Source organism: Vollenhovia emeryi, unplaced genomic scaffold (genome assembly GCF_000949405.1).
Source record: "Vollenhovia emeryi isolate VEMERY1.0 unplaced genomic scaffold, V.emery_V1.0 DF939486.1, whole genome shotgun sequence".
In the NCBI taxonomy this organism is placed as follows: domain Eukaryota; kingdom Metazoa; phylum Arthropoda; class Insecta; order Hymenoptera; family Formicidae; genus Vollenhovia; species Vollenhovia emeryi.
In genome coordinates, this window is record NW_011966880.1 from 7,282 (window position 1) to 28,028 (window position 20,747).

Genomic DNA, 20,747 nt, shown 5'->3' on the forward strand with positions numbered 1-20,747 from the left:
AAATCTTTGGATAAACAGTATATTTTTTATTTTATGTCATTTTACATTTATTTACCTAATTAAGAGATTAAAAATACAATTCTTTGCATTAGATATAATGTAAATATCACTTGTATGTAATATGTAATATAACTTGTAAGGAAGTTACAGTTACAGTTATTTTTTTGGTAGCTCTAACTTAACTTCGTTACTTTCTCTCCATCTGTAACTGTAACTTAACTCAGTTACATTTTTTCGATAACTAGTAACTTATTTAATGGTTAGATTAATAGTTACTTTATGTATATTTTAAATCTCCACAGATTGCAATAGGCCTTGCATTTTCGCGTAACCACCTTTATCGACACTTTACAATTTAAATACAGATTTGATATTTTGATTTTCATTGCAAGAAAGTAACTGCAAAGTAACTGCTCATCACTTTTTGAGTAACTGTAACTGTAACGCGTTACTTTTCAAAATTGGTAACTTGTAACTGTAAATAGTTATATTTTTAGCGAAAAAACTGCAACTGTAACTACATACTTTTATAAAGTAACTTTCCCAATCCTGGTAAATATACACATTGAAAATATTTTATACAGAAAATATAAATTCGCCGATCCTAGCTTTGAAAAAGAACAAGTTAGTAAATCAAAAGGCACGGATAAAAGATCCAGTTGTCTCTATTGTGCATAATAGAAACCTGAAGAATAATATTTATTTAATCTACATTTCGTTAAACTTAATTTTTCAGTTATAACTTAAAAGATACGATATTAAAGCAATGAGAGTTACACAAACAATATTTAAGGATTCTATCCTGGTAGAACTGTCTGGTTTTTCGATTTCAGGTTCTAGACTCATTATCCATTGTCTAATTTTGTAGCCGTTAGTTTTGAACCACAGTAAGTTGGTTTCCACTGTAGAAATAGCAGAACGTAATTTAATTTTCATATTTGGAGGATACATGGTTATATTATGTTCCACGAAGTCCATCAACTAGAAGAAAGAAGAATATATGTATAATACGCAATAGAAAAGTTTTGATTAAGTTTCTATTTTTAGAGTTTAAGCTTTTTAATAACATCGGTTTGTCGACCGTGTCTGGCAATTAAAATTCTTATTGCGAAAAATATTACCCCAGCCAGGATTCGAAACTGGGACCTCCCTACAATCCGTGACGGGCGTCTAAACCAGCTCGACGCCCGTCACGGATTGTAGGGAGGTCCCAGGTTCGAATCCTGGCTGGGGTAATATTTTTCGCAATAAGAATTTTAATTGCCAGACACGGTCGACAAACCGATGTTATTAATTTATTAAATTACTGCTGGCGACTTTAAGAATATTCTTACTAGTTTAAGCTTTTTGTTTCGTCACTTTTATTTTTTAAGGCTGCGTTCGGAAACATTACCCGAGTGCCCCAGTGGATCATTTTATCCTCGTTGCTCGGCGAATGTTAAATAAGGATAAAATGATACACGGGGACGCTTGGGTGATGTTTCCGAACGCAGCCTAAATAAGAACTCTGAGTAATCGTACCGTATTATATTGATCCTCGCTCGATATATACGATGCCACATTAACAAATAAATCTGCAACTTCGTCCCACTTTCCAAAACTGTAACAAAAATATACAAACGTAAGAAGTTCATTGCTACAATAGTGTAGAATTGTAGATAGTACTGTAATGACACTTACTATTGATACAGCTCTTCAATATGTGTTATTAAAAAGTTAAGGGTAACATTTACTCCTACTGGGCCTGCGCTGTAGACGGAAGTAAATACCGCTGAAACATCTTGTCGACGAATGACAGCACTGGCAGGATCGTATTTTTCTATGGCTCTTCCTAAGTAACTGTTTAAAAAAATTGATCGTAAATTGATTGAGTAAAATCGCCCTGGGATATGTTCAAGTAATAAGAAAGATTATCACAATTTTAACGAATTTCATGATGTAAATATGGGAACATAAATTTACTTTTATCATAATATGCATAAATATGCTTTTAACTGACAACAGTTAAAAATGAAATTTATTATATAGAAAATTCTTTACTTAATTATTTCATCAAGTATGTTAGAATTCTTCTCTAAATTAACATTAATAAACATAGTTTAATTAACATACTTTAAACATTAGTAAACATACTTTAATTTCACGTTAAATAAACTAGAATCGTGACATTGTAATTTTTTCTTTGGTTAAAGAAGTTGATATTAATGCATCTTCTGTATGGAAACTTACGTTTGGAGTACTGTCTCATTTATCGAGCACCCGAGTGCATTTATAATAACCTTCATCTCTGTTGCAAAGTTTGTGTCTAGATATTGATCCCACAAGAAATCCCAATCATCTGAGCTTCCTTGTCTTATTGCGGTACAATAAACAGCTGGCCGTGCATTACGTGGAATTCTATAGATAAGAAAATATTATATTATAAGAAAATACATGTAAATAAAAATTTATAAACTGTAAATTTTATAATTATTACGGTACATTGATTAAATTAATTCTCTATCTAGGCTTATTTAATCAGCATAATTATTTAAAACGTACAATTAGTAATTATAAGTTCATAATTCTAATTTCTTTCAGAACTTTTTAAAATTCATGTTTCAACTTTCCAAGATAATTTTACATTGTAATATTTTCAGTCTCAATTGTGTTTAGTATTAAGTTATATGTATATTTCGTAACGTTTAAAATAGAAACTTATGATTCTTGCATGGAAGAGATAATTAAAAACATGAAGAAGTATTTCAAACTTCTAGATATCTCGGATTAAAACAATTGTTATAAATTTAATAATTTTATTAAAACTTATCGGAATATTACCGTGTGGAATTGTTCTGCCAGGTGGTAAATAGCTCTACAGATTTTGTCAGGCATTCCGCATTACCTAATTTGCAAGCCCATTGAAGAATCATTTCCCGATTTAATTTGTCTAAATGCTCTTCATTATCACGATCGTCGAATCCTACTTTCTCATACATCGGAGATAATAATTTCATAATGTATCCATTTAGATCTTTCTGGAAAGTTGCCTGTGTTTCAAATCTTCCAGAAATGAACGATATGCCATTGAAGAACGCTTTCCAGGGTAAATGATGTGTTTCTTGTTTTAAATACAGCGATGCGCTCATCAATAATTCATATTCCACGTAACTAGCGCGAGCCAAGTTAAAGAGATCGTCAATAATTTGAGCACGATTCAAGGGATTGATAACTTCGAATCCTTTATTCTTTAACTTATCGATTAATTTTTTCCACGAGAAAGTATCGTAATTAACGCGGTAGAAACCAGTTTGTTCATAATTTACGATAAACCAATCGTTAGTAGGATTAACATATATTCCCTGAGGTTCTGGTCCTAGCCATATTTTTTGGTGTAAAGAAATATCACCAAACATATTGGATGGAACGAATATATCAATTGGTATCCAATAAAATTCACTGCCAATGTTATTGCTATTTATTAGGAACCGTTCCTACAACACAATATGGTAAAATAATATGTAGAATTGTAGAAATACATGTGAATAAATAAAGAAGAATGAAATAATTATATTATATATTACCTGAGTAAGCGTTAGTATGTCTTTAGTTAATGTAGCATTGACCACCGGATATCCCGGTTGATTTGTCCAAGTATTCATAACTTCTTCGATGCTTACATTTCTATCGCCAATGTTTATCGATACAAATAACTCGAAACTATCCCATAGATCTGTAGGACTTGCCGTACGATATTTTCGTTTTGTTAAATAATCACGAAGTGCCAATATATGATCTTCTTGGTCAAATGCATTGAATATCATTCGTAAGACACTGGCGGCTGTAATATAAAAATATTTTAATAATAAATAAAAAAGGAAATACTTAATAGAACACTGAGCTTCTAATATAAATATATGTACGTATAAAAGCACTAATAAAGTATTTTGCGTTTGTAAAACATTATTATGATATAAACAGCTTTTGATATAATACAATAAATTTATAGTTTCATAAATTATAATGAGAATTTAATGTTTTGTATAAGCTTTAATATGTTGTATTTATAAGATCTTATATTATTATAGCAATAATAAAATTTATTAGAATTTGTAAAAGACATTTTCAATAGAAATTTCCTTGAGGATGTTATATGTTATACATTACGTGTTTTAATCAATATGATGTAATATGATAATTATACATACATTTCCCGTAAGTGACATAATCGAAGATTTTAGCTATTTCTTCCGGAGTTTTGACGGGATTTGTCATTGGGTGTGTTGAGAGCGAAGCATCTTTCGACAGAGCGGGATGTAGTTCGTAAACCACGAATTGATCCATGAACTTGTAATTTGGGCGTATCTAAAAAGAGAATGCAAATAAAAATGATTACATTTGTTATATATAATATGTAATTTTGTATTATTTGCAAAATTGAGTTTTATAATAAATTATAATTTTTGCAAAATTTAAGAAAATCTTAAAAGTGAGAAATTTAAACGATTTCTTGAATTTTAAAGAAAAATAAATTAACTTCGTCGCATTTTGAAAAACAAAGTTTTATTTGTGGTAGAAGTAAAATATAATTTTTCTTTTATGTAAATATCAGTAATTACGTACCCGATCAGATATAAACCATTCGAAGTATTGTGCGAAACCTTCGTTGAGCCAAATATAATCCCACCAGTCGCAAGTAACGAGATTTCCGAACCACATGTGAGTAAGTTCGTGCGCTATTACGGTGATTATGTACTTTTCGAAGGTGGATGTAGTTTCTTTTTTGTTATAGAAAAGTCCGTATTCACTGTTGAAAGATTTATGTTATTTATAGAATATGAGGAACTCACTTGTGTGTTGTATAAAAGATAACGTGTTCGAATTGTCAAGAAAAAGTAATATTACCGGAAAGTAGCAAGACCCCAGTTCTCCATCGCGCCCATTGAAAAATCTGGAATTCCCACCAAGTCTAGCTTGGGCAAAGTATAATTGATGCCGGTAATATTCTGCAACTCGTCAATAAGTTCAATGCCAATATCTTGAGCGTATCTGCCATGTACCACGACTTCCGGTCTACCCCATACGTTGAAAGTTGCGTTTCCAACATCCACAGACTCAAATTCGGAGACAACAAATGCTACCAGATACGTCGACATAACAACGTTGCTAGTGTGGAAAGTGTCCACCGTGTAATTACCGTCCCTAAGTAACAAGTAAATGTAATAAGATAACATTGCTGATATAAGTACTTTTTACTCAAGAATTACACAGAAAAGCATATAGTGTATCCAGTTTAAGATTTGTAAAATGTATAATTGTATGTATACTTACGTTAGACTTATGGCATCTGTTTTGAGTGGCATATTACTTCGCGAGTTGTAATGATTTAGCCTTTGAATGTTAATTGTGAATTTTGATTTAAATGCTGGTTCGTCTAAACAGGGGAAAGCCTGTCTAGCATACGTAGGCTCAAAGTGTGTTGTAGCCAACCAACTGTGAAAAAATGAAATAAGTATTAAAGATTGATATATAATTAATTAATTACATAGTTTTACTTTTATGCATTAATATTTTTATTAATTCATAATTATTGAGATTATAATGAAAAAGTTGAACAGTAAGATTACCAAACTGCTTTTTATTTTCTTTTAATAAACGATACCAAGGTGTTAGTTATTTATGAATTTATACTCACTGCTGCACCCCTTCACTGTCAAAATACGAACTACGATAGAATCCATTCATATCATCATTAAGAATTCCGTTAAAATTAATTTTCACTTTTATCTTCTCATTCGTATGTACATAGGCGGATAAATATATTTTTAGTATTTGTTGCGGACCATGTTCTTTGTAACTCAGCACTTCTATTTTTGAATCATCTTCTCTGAAGACGTTGATATTTGATGAGATATTGAGTTTGTGAGAATTGAGAGTTATTAACGTAGTACTTTCCCGAACTGTCATTTGTATTTCCACATCTCCGTCAAAGACACCTTCTTCCATGTGAGGTGTGAGATATATGTTGTACAAGTTTGGCTCAAGCGTCTTCGGCAAGCGGTACATGTTACTTGAAAATAGATTGTCCAATGCTTCGAAAATTACTGGAACTTTTCTCTCATACCAATCGAACTCATATTTTGCTGTTTCCAAATAGGAATCGACAGACATCTTGAATTTCGGTTCTTTCTTAACCAGCTGGTCGAGTAAGTTTTCATACTGCGAGTAAAACATAAATCAAATACATCTTGATTAATTAGTTGACAAGAATTTTAAATAAATAATTACTAAGAATTTGTTTTATTTAAGTAAAATATCTGGTAAAATATGAATATGGTAACGGATATATTCGGCAAGTTTGAATATTTGACATTGTTTAATGATAAAACTTGGTTATTTTATTTTGAATATTTTATTTCACTTAATTAATAAATGCTTTTCACTTCGTATTGAACATAATGTGTGCATATACAGAAAGAATAATTAATCGTGATGTTCTTTATGAAAATTTTTTAGAATTTAAAATATCGGGTGTCTCACTTTAAATTAACCAGCCAATTATTTCGAAAAATATGAAAAATACGGATAAACATTTCAGACAAAAGTTTTGTTCAAAGGGGATAATAGATGATGCTATTAATTGATCTTTTATTGAAGGATACCTTTGTATGATCTTCAAACGATTATTCAAAATCAATTCAATAGCATCATCTTATGTCCCCCTTCGAACCAAACAACTTTTATCTAAAACGGTTTTCCGTATTATTATCTTTCATATTTTTCGAGATATTTGGTTAGTTTAATTTAAAGTGGGACAGCCAGTCGATTTTTTGTAAATTTAATTAAAAATTAAAATTAGTTGAAAATATATCATGATACATTACCTGTTTATAAAGATCAGAAGTGGATAATCTGCTTGCCAAAGCGCTCACTATATTTTCGATTTTTGTATAATCACCGTCACTGTAATTAAAAATGGTATGTCATGCTGCGTCGTTATACAATTTTTATCACTGTGCAAAGTTACTCACTATCGGTTCAGTATAGCTTCATAAGAAGTTTCAATCACTTTCATGACAACTTCAACACCAATCAAACTTGCATCGTAAACGTTCGAAAATACTTTCGCGCTATCTTGATACCGTATATTCACAGAATCCTTAATAATCGCTTCTCGCAATAACCTTGATTTAATGAAAGAAACAGATAAATTTGTTATAATTAATAAAATTAATGAGCATTGCAATTCTTCTTAATAAAATTTAATAAATTGTCTGTTTATCACAAATTTATTAAGGAGATTCTTGACAGAGTTGCACCTCTTTACATCTTTTGCATCTACAGTTCTCAGTTCATAGAAACATTTGTGTAATACCCAATTATATTCTCTGATTTAGTCCGAACAGGAAGACACTTTCGATCTATACACATAAACTATATAGTTTGCTTATTACACAAAAGGTTTCCATAAACTGAAAACACTAGGTGCAGAAGGTGCAAAGAGATGCAATGCAGTCCAACATCTCCTTAACACATGAATATTAGAAAAATTTAAAAATAAGATGCATCTTTGTAATTTCTACGCAATATATGTGCTATTATTGTATTATATTTAAAAAATTATTAATAAAAGTAATTTATGGATGCCAATTTCTTATGAGTTATAATTCGATATTAACAATGAAAAGAATATTGTACATACCTTTCTAAATCATCCCTGTTTTCTGAACAAGCTAATGAACTAAGAATTACAAGTTTATCTGTATTCACATTACTCTTTATGTACTCGTTCCATAAAAATTCATAATTATCTCTTGAGTTCATTCTCATGGCTGTGCAGTAAACAACATCGCGGTAATTTGGTGGTATTCTGTAAAATAATCAATGATTAACAAAGTTTAATTAATATAATATTACACATGACGTTTACGTAGTGTACAACCATTTCTATTTGCATTACGCCATGGAAGAAAATGAATGGACATATTTTAATTTGTTTTTGAACTTACGGAATTGAACGTTGTTTCTGTCTGAAGAATTTTGTAGCCTCATATATACAATCTGCTACATCTAATTTACAGGCCCATTTGCGAGTATGTATTCTTAACATTTTAGTTAAATCGTCGTCGTTCTCGCGATCCTCAAAGCCTAACCGTGTGTAAAGTCCTTCTATTAATGATGTTAACCATTTCTGAAAATGTTTCATAAATATTAATTGTTTTCTGTAGAAATACTTATAAAATTTCTTATAAAAATAAATTTAAAGGAAACTAAATAATGACTGAAAAGATTAAAGGAGATTTGCAGCAAAATAGAATTTGATTTGAATATAATAAAGATGTACAACTGAAAAAGTTAATTCACGTAGAAATATGAACCTTGAGAGCAATATTAATAAATGTAAAATTTTGAAATAATAAACCTATTTATATAATTCTACTTTAGATATTAATTATAACACAATAAGGTTTAGAAGAATTTTAGTAATTATACATATGTGTACTTTAGTAATAAAATCAGAGAAATAGTGAGAGAAAATTTTTTAAATTTATATAGAATGTATTAACATTATATATACACATACACACACACACACACTCATATTTATACAAGTGTAACGTACGTACTTTATATAGCTGTTCAATTTCACGTCCTGCAAAACGGTTGTTCAAGTAAGGCAGATTATTGAAGAACGCACGCCAAGGGAAATAATTATTTTCTTTCTCCAAATACATTGTAGCGGATATAACAGTTTTGTAATCGATGTAATCTGCTCTTGCAAGATTCATAAGATCATCAATTAATGCTGCGCGATTAATTACGTGAATTGTTTGAAAATCTTGGTTCTTAAGATAATCAATCAACTCCATCCAATGTTTTTTGTTATAATTTACACGATAGTAACCTGAAAACAAATGGTATATTTGTAATTGCAAATATCTTAAAATAGCGAATATCATGGAATAACGCAGATGTCTATAAAAGCTGTTAAATTTCTAAATTTTGTTCATTAAATTTATCATTCTTTTCGATGAGTGCCAATTTTTAATTTGCTTCGTTCAATTACCTGATTGTTGCGTGTTGCATAGTACAAGTGAATCTGATGGCTTTTTTATTATGTTTTTGCGTTCTGTTAACCAAAATTTCGATGTGGTATCGGAGTAATCTAAACTATTTTGAACTGATGCCCATGTAATTGGGATGTGCCACAGAGTTTCATCAGAATTATTGCCATGTTCTTTAAGGAAGAAACGTTCTTGTTCCAAAATTATAATATGTTTTTTAACATCGACATTAACGACAGGATAACCGGGTTGAGTTGTCCACGTGTCTAAGATGACTGTGATATCGTCTTTTAATCCTTTCTCATCTAGTTTTTGTTGAAGTGAGGCGTACAAATCTTTTGGCTCGGCAACGCTGTAACTTCTAAAAAATGAAACAAGAAATTATTTCTTCTTCTTAAAACATGTGCTTATTTATGAAATAAATTTTAAAGGTGTTAGGTAATATTAAACATTAGAATAGACGTTCCTCGTCTTATTAAAATCTGCTATAGATATTTATATACTTTATACATAGATACATTATACTTTGTATAAAGTTATATTATTTACACAGATATACTTTAATTTTTATTCTTTCTCTTGCACTTACGTACCAATCATCAATTTTTCTTTCGACACAATTTTATTATTAAGACTAGTTCCATTAATTTAAAGTTCTCTTTACTATTATAAATGTTTTAATTAACGTATATCGTACATTTTACTTACATTTTGCAACTTTTATATAAATATCTTTGTAATGTAAATAAATTAATATACGTATATATTTGTTTGAATAATATTTAATCAAACAAACTTTTGATAATTATGAATTAACATCAGAGAAACTGCATTCGTTAAATTAATAAAAGAATTATTTGTAGTCTCAAAATGTTACATACTTTTGTTTAAGATAGTCACTTAATGCATCATTGAATATTTCAGTTCCAAATACTTTTTCGACCATTCTCAATACGCTAGCAGCTTTAGCATAATTAATTGTGTCAAATATGCTGTGAATTTCACGAGGAGTAGTTACATCATGACTCATGGGATGTGTAGATTTAGAACTGTCTGCACTGAAAGCAGAATGTACTTGGTCCACCACAAATTGTGATTCCAAACTATCGTCTGTAAATACCTAGAAAGCGAATAATTTATTGTTTAAAGAAATCCTTATCCCATCTAGTTGGAATAATACTTTTATTTTAATATTTATTTTTCTATTATTTATTTTTCTTATTGTTTTAAAATGTAAAAAATGCTGCATGTATGCTGTAGAAGAATATGTCTGTAATTTCCGTATTTGCGACATAAAACTATTTTAGACTGTTCGTAAAAATTCACAGACATAGTGATAGTGATATAATTAATAGCGATCAAAGATTTCGTGTATTTTTAATTCATTCTTACGTCGGCGGGGAATATTTTTATTACGTACACGGGCTGGAGCATGGTATTCGAAGTATCTAGCAAATCCTTCGTTCAACCACAGATATTTCCACCACAGAGGACTGACCAAATTTCCGAACCATTGATGGGAGATTTCATGAGCAATCACGTTTCTGATATCTAGCTTATTTGTTATCGGCGAGTGATTCTCGTCATATAACATACTCGCTTCCCTGTATGTTAAAAGGCCCCAGTTCTCCATTGCGCCTGATGAAAAATCGGGTAGCGCCGCCATAAATAATTTTGGGAGTTGATATTTTTGGTTGTACGTCTCCTCGAAGAATTTCAACAATGGAGACATTACTTCTAAAGCGTAAGAGGTTTGATTAATGGCGTTGGGACGTGCGTATACCGCTAATTTAATTCCATCACTTGTTTCCCCAGATTTAGACTTAAAATCAGAAACAATAAGAGCCACCAAATATGTCGACATCAGTTTTGTCTCGTGGAAAGTGTACGTGTCGTGACCATTACCACTGCAACATTTGGTTAATATGTAATTTTAGTTTTTGTATTTTACCAGGCTTTATGAAAGTCATGTAATTTTTGTTTTAAATGCATTTATAGTATGCTCTATGTATTATTAACACTGTAATAATTTTTTCAAAGGGAAATATTTATAATATTCCAAATAATTTCTTTAAAGTACATTTTTGTATTACAAAATATTAAATATCAAATTATAATAAATTATCAATCTTTTGGTTTTTCCATTTTCAAAACAAGAATGGTTAATAATAACGTAATACTAAAGTAAAATATTTGTACTTGATTAAAAATTTGTACTTGATTAGGAAGAAGAGAGTATTCAATTCCATTATCCAAAGAAATACATTTAAATGTGTACATACGGTTGGTTTAAGACTTCCCAGTTCATGTTACTGAGTGGTGTGTAATCTGGTGGCACGGTAACTTCAATAGTAAAGATTGCTTTCATCGCTGGTTCATCGAAGCAAGGAAACATTTTTCTAGCGCCTACAGGTTCTAAGTGAGAGGCTGCTAGCCATCTAATACATAAATTTTGCACTAAATCTTTAATGCAAGAATTTTAAAAGTAAAAATGTAATATTTTTTTCATATATTATCTTCTTTCTCTCTTATTTATTAATTTTTTTTTTAAAAATTGTAACTTAAAATTTAAACAAAATTACGGTTATAATATTATTGTTATGTAAGCGATAGTAATTGCAATCGTTTTTAGAAATTTTTCTTAAAATTGTTCTTGGCATTTTTATATAAGCACAAGTTCCTTAAAACAAAAAAATATTTGAGAATGTTTCTCCTGCTAATTCGTATGACGCAAATTAAGTGAATGCAATAATATTTATTTACCTCGTTTCTCCCTTCTCATTCAAGTAAGAACTTTTGTAGAAGCCACGAAGCTCTGTAGCGTTCAAATTACTTTTGTACTTGATTTCGATGGTCAAATTAGTTCCCGTGGTTACTTCTTCTTCTAGATAAATAATGTAAAAGTCATATCGGTTTTCTACCTTTTTCTTTAGAATGTGCAAAGGATCGTTTTGACCATTGGCTGTGACGGTCACTTTTTCATGTTCAATGTTCGAGGAATGCAAAATGATCTGATCTGTCGGATGTGTTACATTGGCTGCGATCGTCACCTTTCCGTCAACGGTAAAATCCCCCTCAAGATAAGGTGTAACGGAAATAATATATTTTTGAGGATTTATATTGTTTGGTAAGCGATATCGTAGGTTATCATATTTTCGTAGCCACTGAGTTATAGATTCTGAAACGTATATAAACCAGTCCAATTCGTATTTAGCGATTTTTAAAGAAGAAGCCAAAGATTTTTCGATTGACGTGAAGTCCGCTTTGTGCTTGTTTATAAGAGTTTCGAATTTGTTCACTAATTCGAATGTAGAGAGACGCTGCGACGCTCCATCCAGGATTGTGGCTATTGTACCCTGCCCTCCGTAGCTAAGTGAGAAAATAACATACTTGTATATCAAAACATGATCTTTACATATGCGTTGATACCGTCGATAGTAAATAATATTTTGTATTGTAAAGGAGAATTTAAAAAATATATTTTACGCGCAACGCATATTATATACATATATCTATATGTATTACACACACACACACACACACGTATGTATATGTATATGTGTATATATGTATAATATGTAATACTAGTGCATCGTTAATATCTTATATTTACTTATAGTGATTGAAATGTTAATTATATTCTACTTCGTTTTGAATGTTAATGTTAATATGTCATGTAAGTTTACAGTGTTATAAGGGTAACTTACTATTCTTCCATTTCTTTGTGATACTGGTCAACAAAATCAAGAACAGTCTCAGCACCAATCAGGCCAGAGTTATAAACGGCGGCGAAGACAGTCGTGCTGTCCTGTTTACGAATTTGATTCTTGTCAAAACTGCTAATGGCTTTAAGTAGATATCTGCACAAAAATAATAACAAAGTTGTCAGCATTGTACAGCACACGTACCATATTTGCGTAATAATGATGTCGTACTATTTTCCTATATTTGAATTGTATAGCTACAATTATATCATCCAAATTAAGTATCAAGAGTTGTTAAACATTTTTAATTTTTGTACAAACATATATTATTTATGTATCTAAATATTTTGTTATTAATTATATACTACAAACAATTAGAAAATGTTTAAACATTTTCTATATAGCTTAACATCTATATAGCTTATTAACATCAATATGTGGTGCGCAATTATTGTGTTCTTTTGTAACACAGTACTTTTTATATTTAAGCTATGTAATTTGTAAGATTTTTGCTCTGTAAGCTCCGTAGCTCTATTTTTTTATATCATTTTTCTGTTCTCGGTTGCTCCTTTTGCTTGACAGTGTTACATAGCTTCTAAAGAAATAGCATTACACAGCATTGTTTTACAGACTACATAGCTATAAGTTACTTATGCATGTGTTAAACACAATTTTTATGGCGTATCAAGTCTTACTCTTGTAAGATGCTAGTATCCTGACTGCATCCCAATGCGTTCAAAATCACTGTTTGGTCGGATGGATAATCGAAATTTATATATTCTTCCCACAAAAAGTTCCAATTATCAGGAGATCCATGTCTTATGGCTACGCAGTACGCTGTAGTTCTTTCATTTGGCTTAATACTGTAAAATATTAAACAATTTGATATTACTAGACTATAATTAAATTACTTTAAAAGTTAGAAAAAATTTTTTTAACATTAAATATAAAGTCCGAATGTTTCAACTTTCTATTATAAATAAGATAAATAAACGCAAAAAGGTTATATATTAGGAAGATTAGAAGGTATTTGAATATTGAATTTTATTGTGTACTATTCAATAAAAAATAGGAAATACTTTTCATGTGCTAAAAATTCGACTATTTTTAAATTGCTGAAACTCGACAAAAGTTGACCTATTTTTTTGGGTTAGTGTATACACTTATGAGGGTAGAAACGAGAGAATGCTTTTATATTCGTACCGGATACCATCTGTTTTCCACTGTTGAAATTTTTCAGTATAAATTGTTACACATTCCTCATCGTCGAAATTACAGAGCCAATTATTGACCTCGCGTCGTAACAAAATTTGTAGCCAGTCATCATCTTCGCGATCGTCATATCCTAAGTGGAGATTTATACTTTCGAGAAGAGAACGAACATATGCCTAGAAATATAAAATAATTTATATAACAGACTTTTAATGTAAAAATTTTAACATTTTATATTAAGTATGTTTTTATATTTAAACTAATTTCACTATTTTTGAATTCTAATTGCTTAAATGTGTGTATAAATAGTTTTATAAAAAGAAAATATTAATTGCAAATTAACGATAACATGAAAAAGCTTTGAGAGACATATACAGTTAGTTGTGTGTAAGCCAACTTTCTGTAACATTAATTACAAATCTAATACATGTTACAAATCGTTTTTCTTGTTACTTTTTTAACATCAAAAATCTTTAATTAATAGTTAATTAATTGTAAATTATTCCAAAGTTTTATATAACAAACGATGTGGATAGCTTAGTACTTGTGAAACAAAATTATGACTGCTTTTTTAACTATGTATAAATTGGTGTTCTATACTTAGTTAACAAAACCAAACCTTGAAATAGGAATATGTCGCATCATGTCCAGTAAATCGCTTATTTAGATATTCAAAACCATTAAATGCTGCTTTAAAGGGCAGGTAATTTGTTTCTCTTTTAAGATAGAGCAATCCATCTAGAAGCGTATCATAATTTTGATATTTTGCTCTAGCCAGATTTAGTAGATCGTCTACAATGGCGGCTCTATTCAATACATGAATTTCGTTAAGATCTTCGTTTTTTAAGGTTTTGAAAATGTTCTTCCATCCAAGTTTGTTATAATTTACACGATAAAAACCTGTAATAAAAATATCACAGTTATTTTTTTAACAATTTTTATATAAATTACCTCAGAATTTATAATACTAATTAAACTAACTAAAGAAGATTTTTTGTTCCATATTTTTGACAACGTATATGTAAATTACCGCTTTGTAAAAATATGTCTTTCTTTCTATATAATTTATCTGATGAACTGATATTAATTTAACAATGAACGCATGATAATTACTTAATAATGCGGACATATTTATTATTATTATTATTATAAATGGTTTTGTAAATTATTTTTGTGCGGTTGAGAACGCTGTTCAGTACCAACCTGATGATTGAATGTTGAATACAACCCATTTTTCCGGATTAATATTATAATATGTGCTTTTGTTGTTAGACATCCAATACTTCGGGTGCATGTCATTGAAATCTGGGTTGTCTTGTGTAGTAAACGTGATAGGGATTTGCCAAATGATATCTTTATCGGTATTTTCCAAGTTTCTCAAAAGGAAACGTTCTTGAGTAATATCCAATATGCCATTGTCATTAATTGTGAATGATACAACGGGATATCCAGCTTTTGTAGTCCAGGTATCCATTACTGCTTTTACATCGATCTTTGATAGTGACGGATCTATTTCTGATTCGCTATTTATTTCTTCTTTTATTGCTACCCACAAAGCATCCGGATTGCTCAAACCTTTGTCTTTGCTAAAAGATATACTCTGTTTATAATAATTTCTTAATCATATCGAGTAAAAAAGACATGTTTAGTATAAAATATTAATAATTTATAATGTTTTTAATTTACATTTCAATTATTTATAATCGAATGTATTAATGTGTAAGTATTTTGCATCATCAAATAATGCTACAAGTCAATTTAAGATAATATTAAAGATTTATATGTTTATGACAGAAGAAATATGGTAATCGTCGGTAGTTGATTAACAAAATGAAGGATTATTAAACCACTTTAGATTGGCAGGCGTTTTATTTGACTTGTTCCGACGTTTCGACCATCCGGGTTGTGGTCCTTTTCAAAGAAATAAATATTTCTTCGTCTTCGTTAATATTCTACAAAATGCGGTAATATCTATCTCTGGGTGTCATTCGGAGAAACTATGTTGATATACAGGTTCTACTGTGGTCGTTACGTTGGCCGAGCCTTCCAATATAGTTTCTCCCACTGATGCCCAGAGATGGATGTTAACGCCTTTTTTAGGATATTAACGATGACGAAGAAATATTTATTTGTTTGAAAAGGACCACAACCCGAATGGTCGAAACGTCGGAACAAGTCAAATAAAACACCTACCAGTCTAAAGTTGTCTAATAATCCTTTATTTCATTTATATGTTTAATTAAAACAATACTAGTTTCTTTTTCTAATTTTGTCTTGTTACATTAGTTTCTTTTACAAATTATTTGATGTATTATCTTATATTGTTCTTAAAGTTCATTATATACAAAAATGGAATATTTGTTAATCAAATTAAATATGTTTAAAATACAGTTATAGTTACAGTTGATTGTAATATTTACTTGTTTTGTATGTATCTGCGTAATGCGTTCTCGAAAATCTCGGGTCCGAACAGGAGGCTCATCATACGAACTATACTGGCTCCCTTGTTATAGGTAATAGTATCTCCTATTCCTGCGATTTGCGATTTATTAAAAACGTCCCGAGTCATTGGAAGAGAAGATTCAAGTCCGTCCGCTATTAATGCAGTTTGATGTTGTTCCACCACGAATTGCTCTTTCATGCTCCAAGTTTCCTCGAGCTATAAACAAAACAAAAATGTTAGAATATAAAAGCAAAATTAGTTAAATACAATTTTAGTAAAGATGTAAAAAATGTAAAACAATTTTTACATATATGTATATCTTAATATTGTTATGGACATCTGGTAAATTCCAACAACTCATTTTTAAGAATATCAATGTATATTATAATATACGGTTTAAGCAAATCGTGTAAAACTGAAATTAATATTTATGAAAAGTTACTTAAACTTAATATACATACATACATATCTGAAGTTTCTTTTAAAAATTATATTTTAAATTTATATTTGATGTGCGTATATTGTATAATATATTGATAGTAGTCCTGAATATTGTTCTTACCTCCGCGGTACCGAAATATTGATAGTATCTGGCGAATCCTTCGCTAAGCCAAAGATAGCTCCACCATTCTGGTGTCACCAAATTTCCGAACCACATATGCGCAAGCTCGTGAGCGATCACAGAAGTTACGCTCTGCTTTGCTATCGCCGATGATTCTATCTCGTCGTATAACATCCGACTCTCGCGATATGTGACCAATCCCCAATTTTCCATGGCCCCAGCTGCGAAGTCAGGTACGGCCACCATGTCCATCTTGGTCAGGTTCTCCTTCTTATACGGTTCGTTGAATTTCTTCTCATACAGTTCGAGTGCTCGTCTTCCAACGTCTAAAGCGTATTGAGCTTGATCGATAGTGGTTGGTTTGGACCATACTTTAAATGTGACTGGACCTTCTTCTTTTTGATTTTTTTCTTTAAATATTTCATCTGGTGTTTTAGGAAGAGAATCAAATTCCGAAATGACAAAGGCCACTAAGTATGTGGACATTGGAATGCTTTCTTCGAAGATATCCCACATCTTGGTTCCTGGTTTCCTTAAAAGCAAATGGATCATATAATGCAAATGCATTAAAGCAAAAAAGGCTTATTCAGGGAAACAGTAGTAGTTATATTGTTCTTTGACACTTACAATCTCTCAGATTTTTCCCATGGCATATTACTGATGGTCTTATAATTTTCGTCTCTTGCTATACGGATCGTAAATTTTGCCTTAAAGCTTGGTTCGTCGAAGCATGGAAAGACATGTCTCGCGTGTGTTGTTTGAAATTGTGTTGCAGCTAGCCATCTATGGTGATGAGTAACAAAAATTGTATTACGAATTATCATAACGTTTTCAGGTGACCATAATATTTATAGTGCATATTTATTATTTCTTTTTGTTCTCATGAAAAAAATTCCATATTGATTTCTTACTTACTTAATCTCTCCGTTGTGGATGTATGAACTTCTATAAAATCCAATCATGTTGTCGGATAAAACTCCATTGTATGTGAAAGATATTGTTAATCTCCCACCTTCAGGGATGGTTTCGGGGAGAAGAATAGTATACTTTTCAGTAGTATTGTCATACAAAGTCGAATAACTATCAGCTGCATATGATGTTATAACCGAACACTTTATGTTTGTGAGGTTTCCCACGTGTAGTGTAACATTGTTAGTTGCACTTTTTGCGATAGCTTCAAGTTTTACGATGCCCTCAAAGGTTAAGTCTTGAAAGTTTGGTATTAACTTGATATCATACGAAATGGGATCAACGTCCTTTGGTAATCTGTAGTTGATGGAGTCGTCATTTTGTAAAAAATCTTCGTTTTGTCTAAGCGTACCTGGAGAATATGTATAAATTATCCCAAAATTGTATATTTGAAACTATTTTTTAAATATGTTGCAAAATAACAAAAGTGGCTATAATTTTGTATAAAGTGATTAGTAATTTGGATTACTGATTACTTCATGCAATAATATTTAAAAAATGCAAATTGATCAAAATGCAAAACTTGATTGGCGCATTTTATGGATTATGATTGCTAAAATATTACAATTATTAATAAAGTAATTGCAAAATTAATAAAAATTACTCAATACAACTCTAATATAATCAAATAATATGTGATTAATATAATTAAACGGTTTTTTATATGACATCGATCGTAATTTATTAAATTCTTCAAGACAAATTTTTTAGTTGCATTGATTTGAAAATATATACAGTAAAACAATTTTTTAAGTATACGTTTTATACATAAAATATTTGTTATTTGGTCATGTTTAACATAATTTTATAACAATATAAACTTCATGTAATCTTATAAAATTAAAACGATTTCATAATTTATGTATTTTATATGTAAATCTGGGAAAATCTTATATGTAATCTTGTAAAATTAAGATAGTTTATTTTATAATTTGTAAGTTCTAAAGTAGATGTTGCTCGAAAAAAATATAATTTTGTATATTTTTTAGAAATTTAGAACATTAGGTATTCAAATGGTTTTTATAAATACTGTTTAGAGAAATTGTTATAAATATAAAATGTAATAGACAAAATATAACACATAAAATATAAATAGTATTACCATCGTAAATGGTAGATTTATCTGCTACGTTTCCATTGAGTAATGTGATTAGGGTGCAAAGTAACAAATGTCCCCGCGAGATCCTCATCTGAAAGGTAATTGTACAATCTCTCTTGATATTATGAAATTGCAGAAAAAAGTTATATGTAGTTATATAAATACATATAGATTATTTAATTAACAATTGATTAAGTACACCGTATTAATTTTTCGTGACCCTGGCAGAAATGTCGTGCAGTTACTAGACAGTTGTATTAACTTTTGTCTAGTAACTGAGAAGTAAAACTACTTGCAATCCCAATCAAGATGTAACGTTTTTCTTACAGTTACTGCACATAAAAGTTGCGCAAAAACTGAACCCATTGAACAAGAACAAAAATAATAAGTATTTTAATAAATAATAATCTAATTAATACTAGACAATAACTGGGCAAATGTCTAAGCAAACTGCATATATTTTTACCGGAAGAACTGCTTCAGCACTGACAAATAAAAACTCTATCAAGTTGTTATCCAATTTCTATGTAGTATTGTTAGAATTAATGAGAATGCAGTAATACTAGACAGTAACTGGAAGGGTGTCTAGAGAAACTGCATGCATGTCTATCAGGGGACATCATATTTAAATGAATTAATTTGTTTTGATTATTACCGCAGAAGAAAAAACGCTTAACAAAAGATTGTTAATAGATTTGTGCTTACACATATTGAATCAAACGGGAACTGAGAAAATTCAATTAAAATTTTCTACACATAAACTTATACCATAAACACGATACCTTTTCGAAAGTTGAAACTATTTAAAAATTAATCGCACTTACCTTTAAATGTTTTATTGCGCTTATGACTAGTATTGCTGTTTTTTCATGGTTATTTTACGTTATAAACTCTTCGTAACTTTATCTGAACAAGTTTTTTGTATCCGCAAATATCACATCTGAGAACAATTATATTTCACTTTTCCTAAGTTTTCAATTTCACTTTTAAACAAAGTAAGCTTGGTGCTGAGGGAGTCGGTCGCACGTCTATCGTGGATAGTTAATGTATCCGATTTTCACAGTACGTTTCGAAATGAATATGTCGCGCGAACAGTTCGCGATCGAATGAGAGAATGTTGAGTACGTTTTGCTCTTCGTTACTATGTTGAGATTATCTATAATATCATCGATATCTTATCACAGGCTGGTTAATGACGATGCCATCATTTTTTTTCATATACAATCATGTTATCACATGTATCTTTGCTTGCACAAAACGTTACGTGCTAGTGAGAAATCTTAATTAAAGATCTGGAAAAAAAGTTTCGCTAGAGTAACAAGCAGATTATAGTTTTTTTTAGTTCTAAAGATAACAACTTGAGAGATTTATATTAATTGCATTACTACAATTGTTTGTGCGGAAACTATTCACAAATTAATCTATAGTGATGCCCTAGATTAATGATAAAGTTTCCGCGCAATAACTTTATCAAATTACACTTAGAATCTTATAAAATCATTTATAACGTTAATAAATTTGCCTTGAAGTAAGTAGATTAGTTCAATAATGTCCGGAAAACCCGTTCAAGTGTATCATTAAATTACCAAATTATTTTATAGGATGAAGTTTTGCAATTGTTTGAGAATTGTAATATCAAACAATCGCATTTGAAGAGAATCCACAAACACGCGAATCAAGTTTTACATTATATTCTACAATTAAAATCTGCATT

The 20,747-nt window shown here is 30.1% G+C and overlaps 1 protein-coding gene across 1 annotated transcript; it reads right to left on the reverse strand.

Moving 5' to 3' along the window:
* Positions 1–647: 647 nt before the first annotated feature.
* LOC105557439 lies at positions 648–20,189 on the reverse strand. Its single transcript, XM_012004683.1, has 32 exons — positions 19,858–20,189; positions 19,037–19,124; positions 17,881–18,286; positions 17,593–17,748; positions 16,966–17,497; positions 16,381–16,619; positions 15,164–15,546; positions 14,580–14,860; positions 13,952–14,136; positions 13,444–13,611; positions 12,752–12,904; positions 11,808–12,413; positions 11,327–11,482; positions 10,465–10,951; positions 9,926–10,164; positions 9,047–9,405; positions 8,607–8,884; positions 7,989–8,170; positions 7,682–7,849; positions 7,011–7,163; positions 6,864–6,942; positions 5,675–6,198; positions 5,311–5,472; positions 4,885–5,181; positions 4,603–4,786; positions 4,188–4,344; positions 3,564–3,820; positions 2,821–3,473; positions 2,230–2,397; positions 1,681–1,839; positions 1,522–1,600; positions 648–981 (listed from the first exon to the last, which is right to left on the reverse strand). Exons 2-32 carry the CDS (start codon positions 19,122–19,124, stop codon positions 733–735), a joined length of 8,187 nt encoding a protein of 2,728 aa, XP_011860073.1. The 5' UTR covers positions 19,858–20,189; the 3' UTR covers positions 648–732.
* Positions 20,190–20,747: the final 558 nt, after the last annotated feature.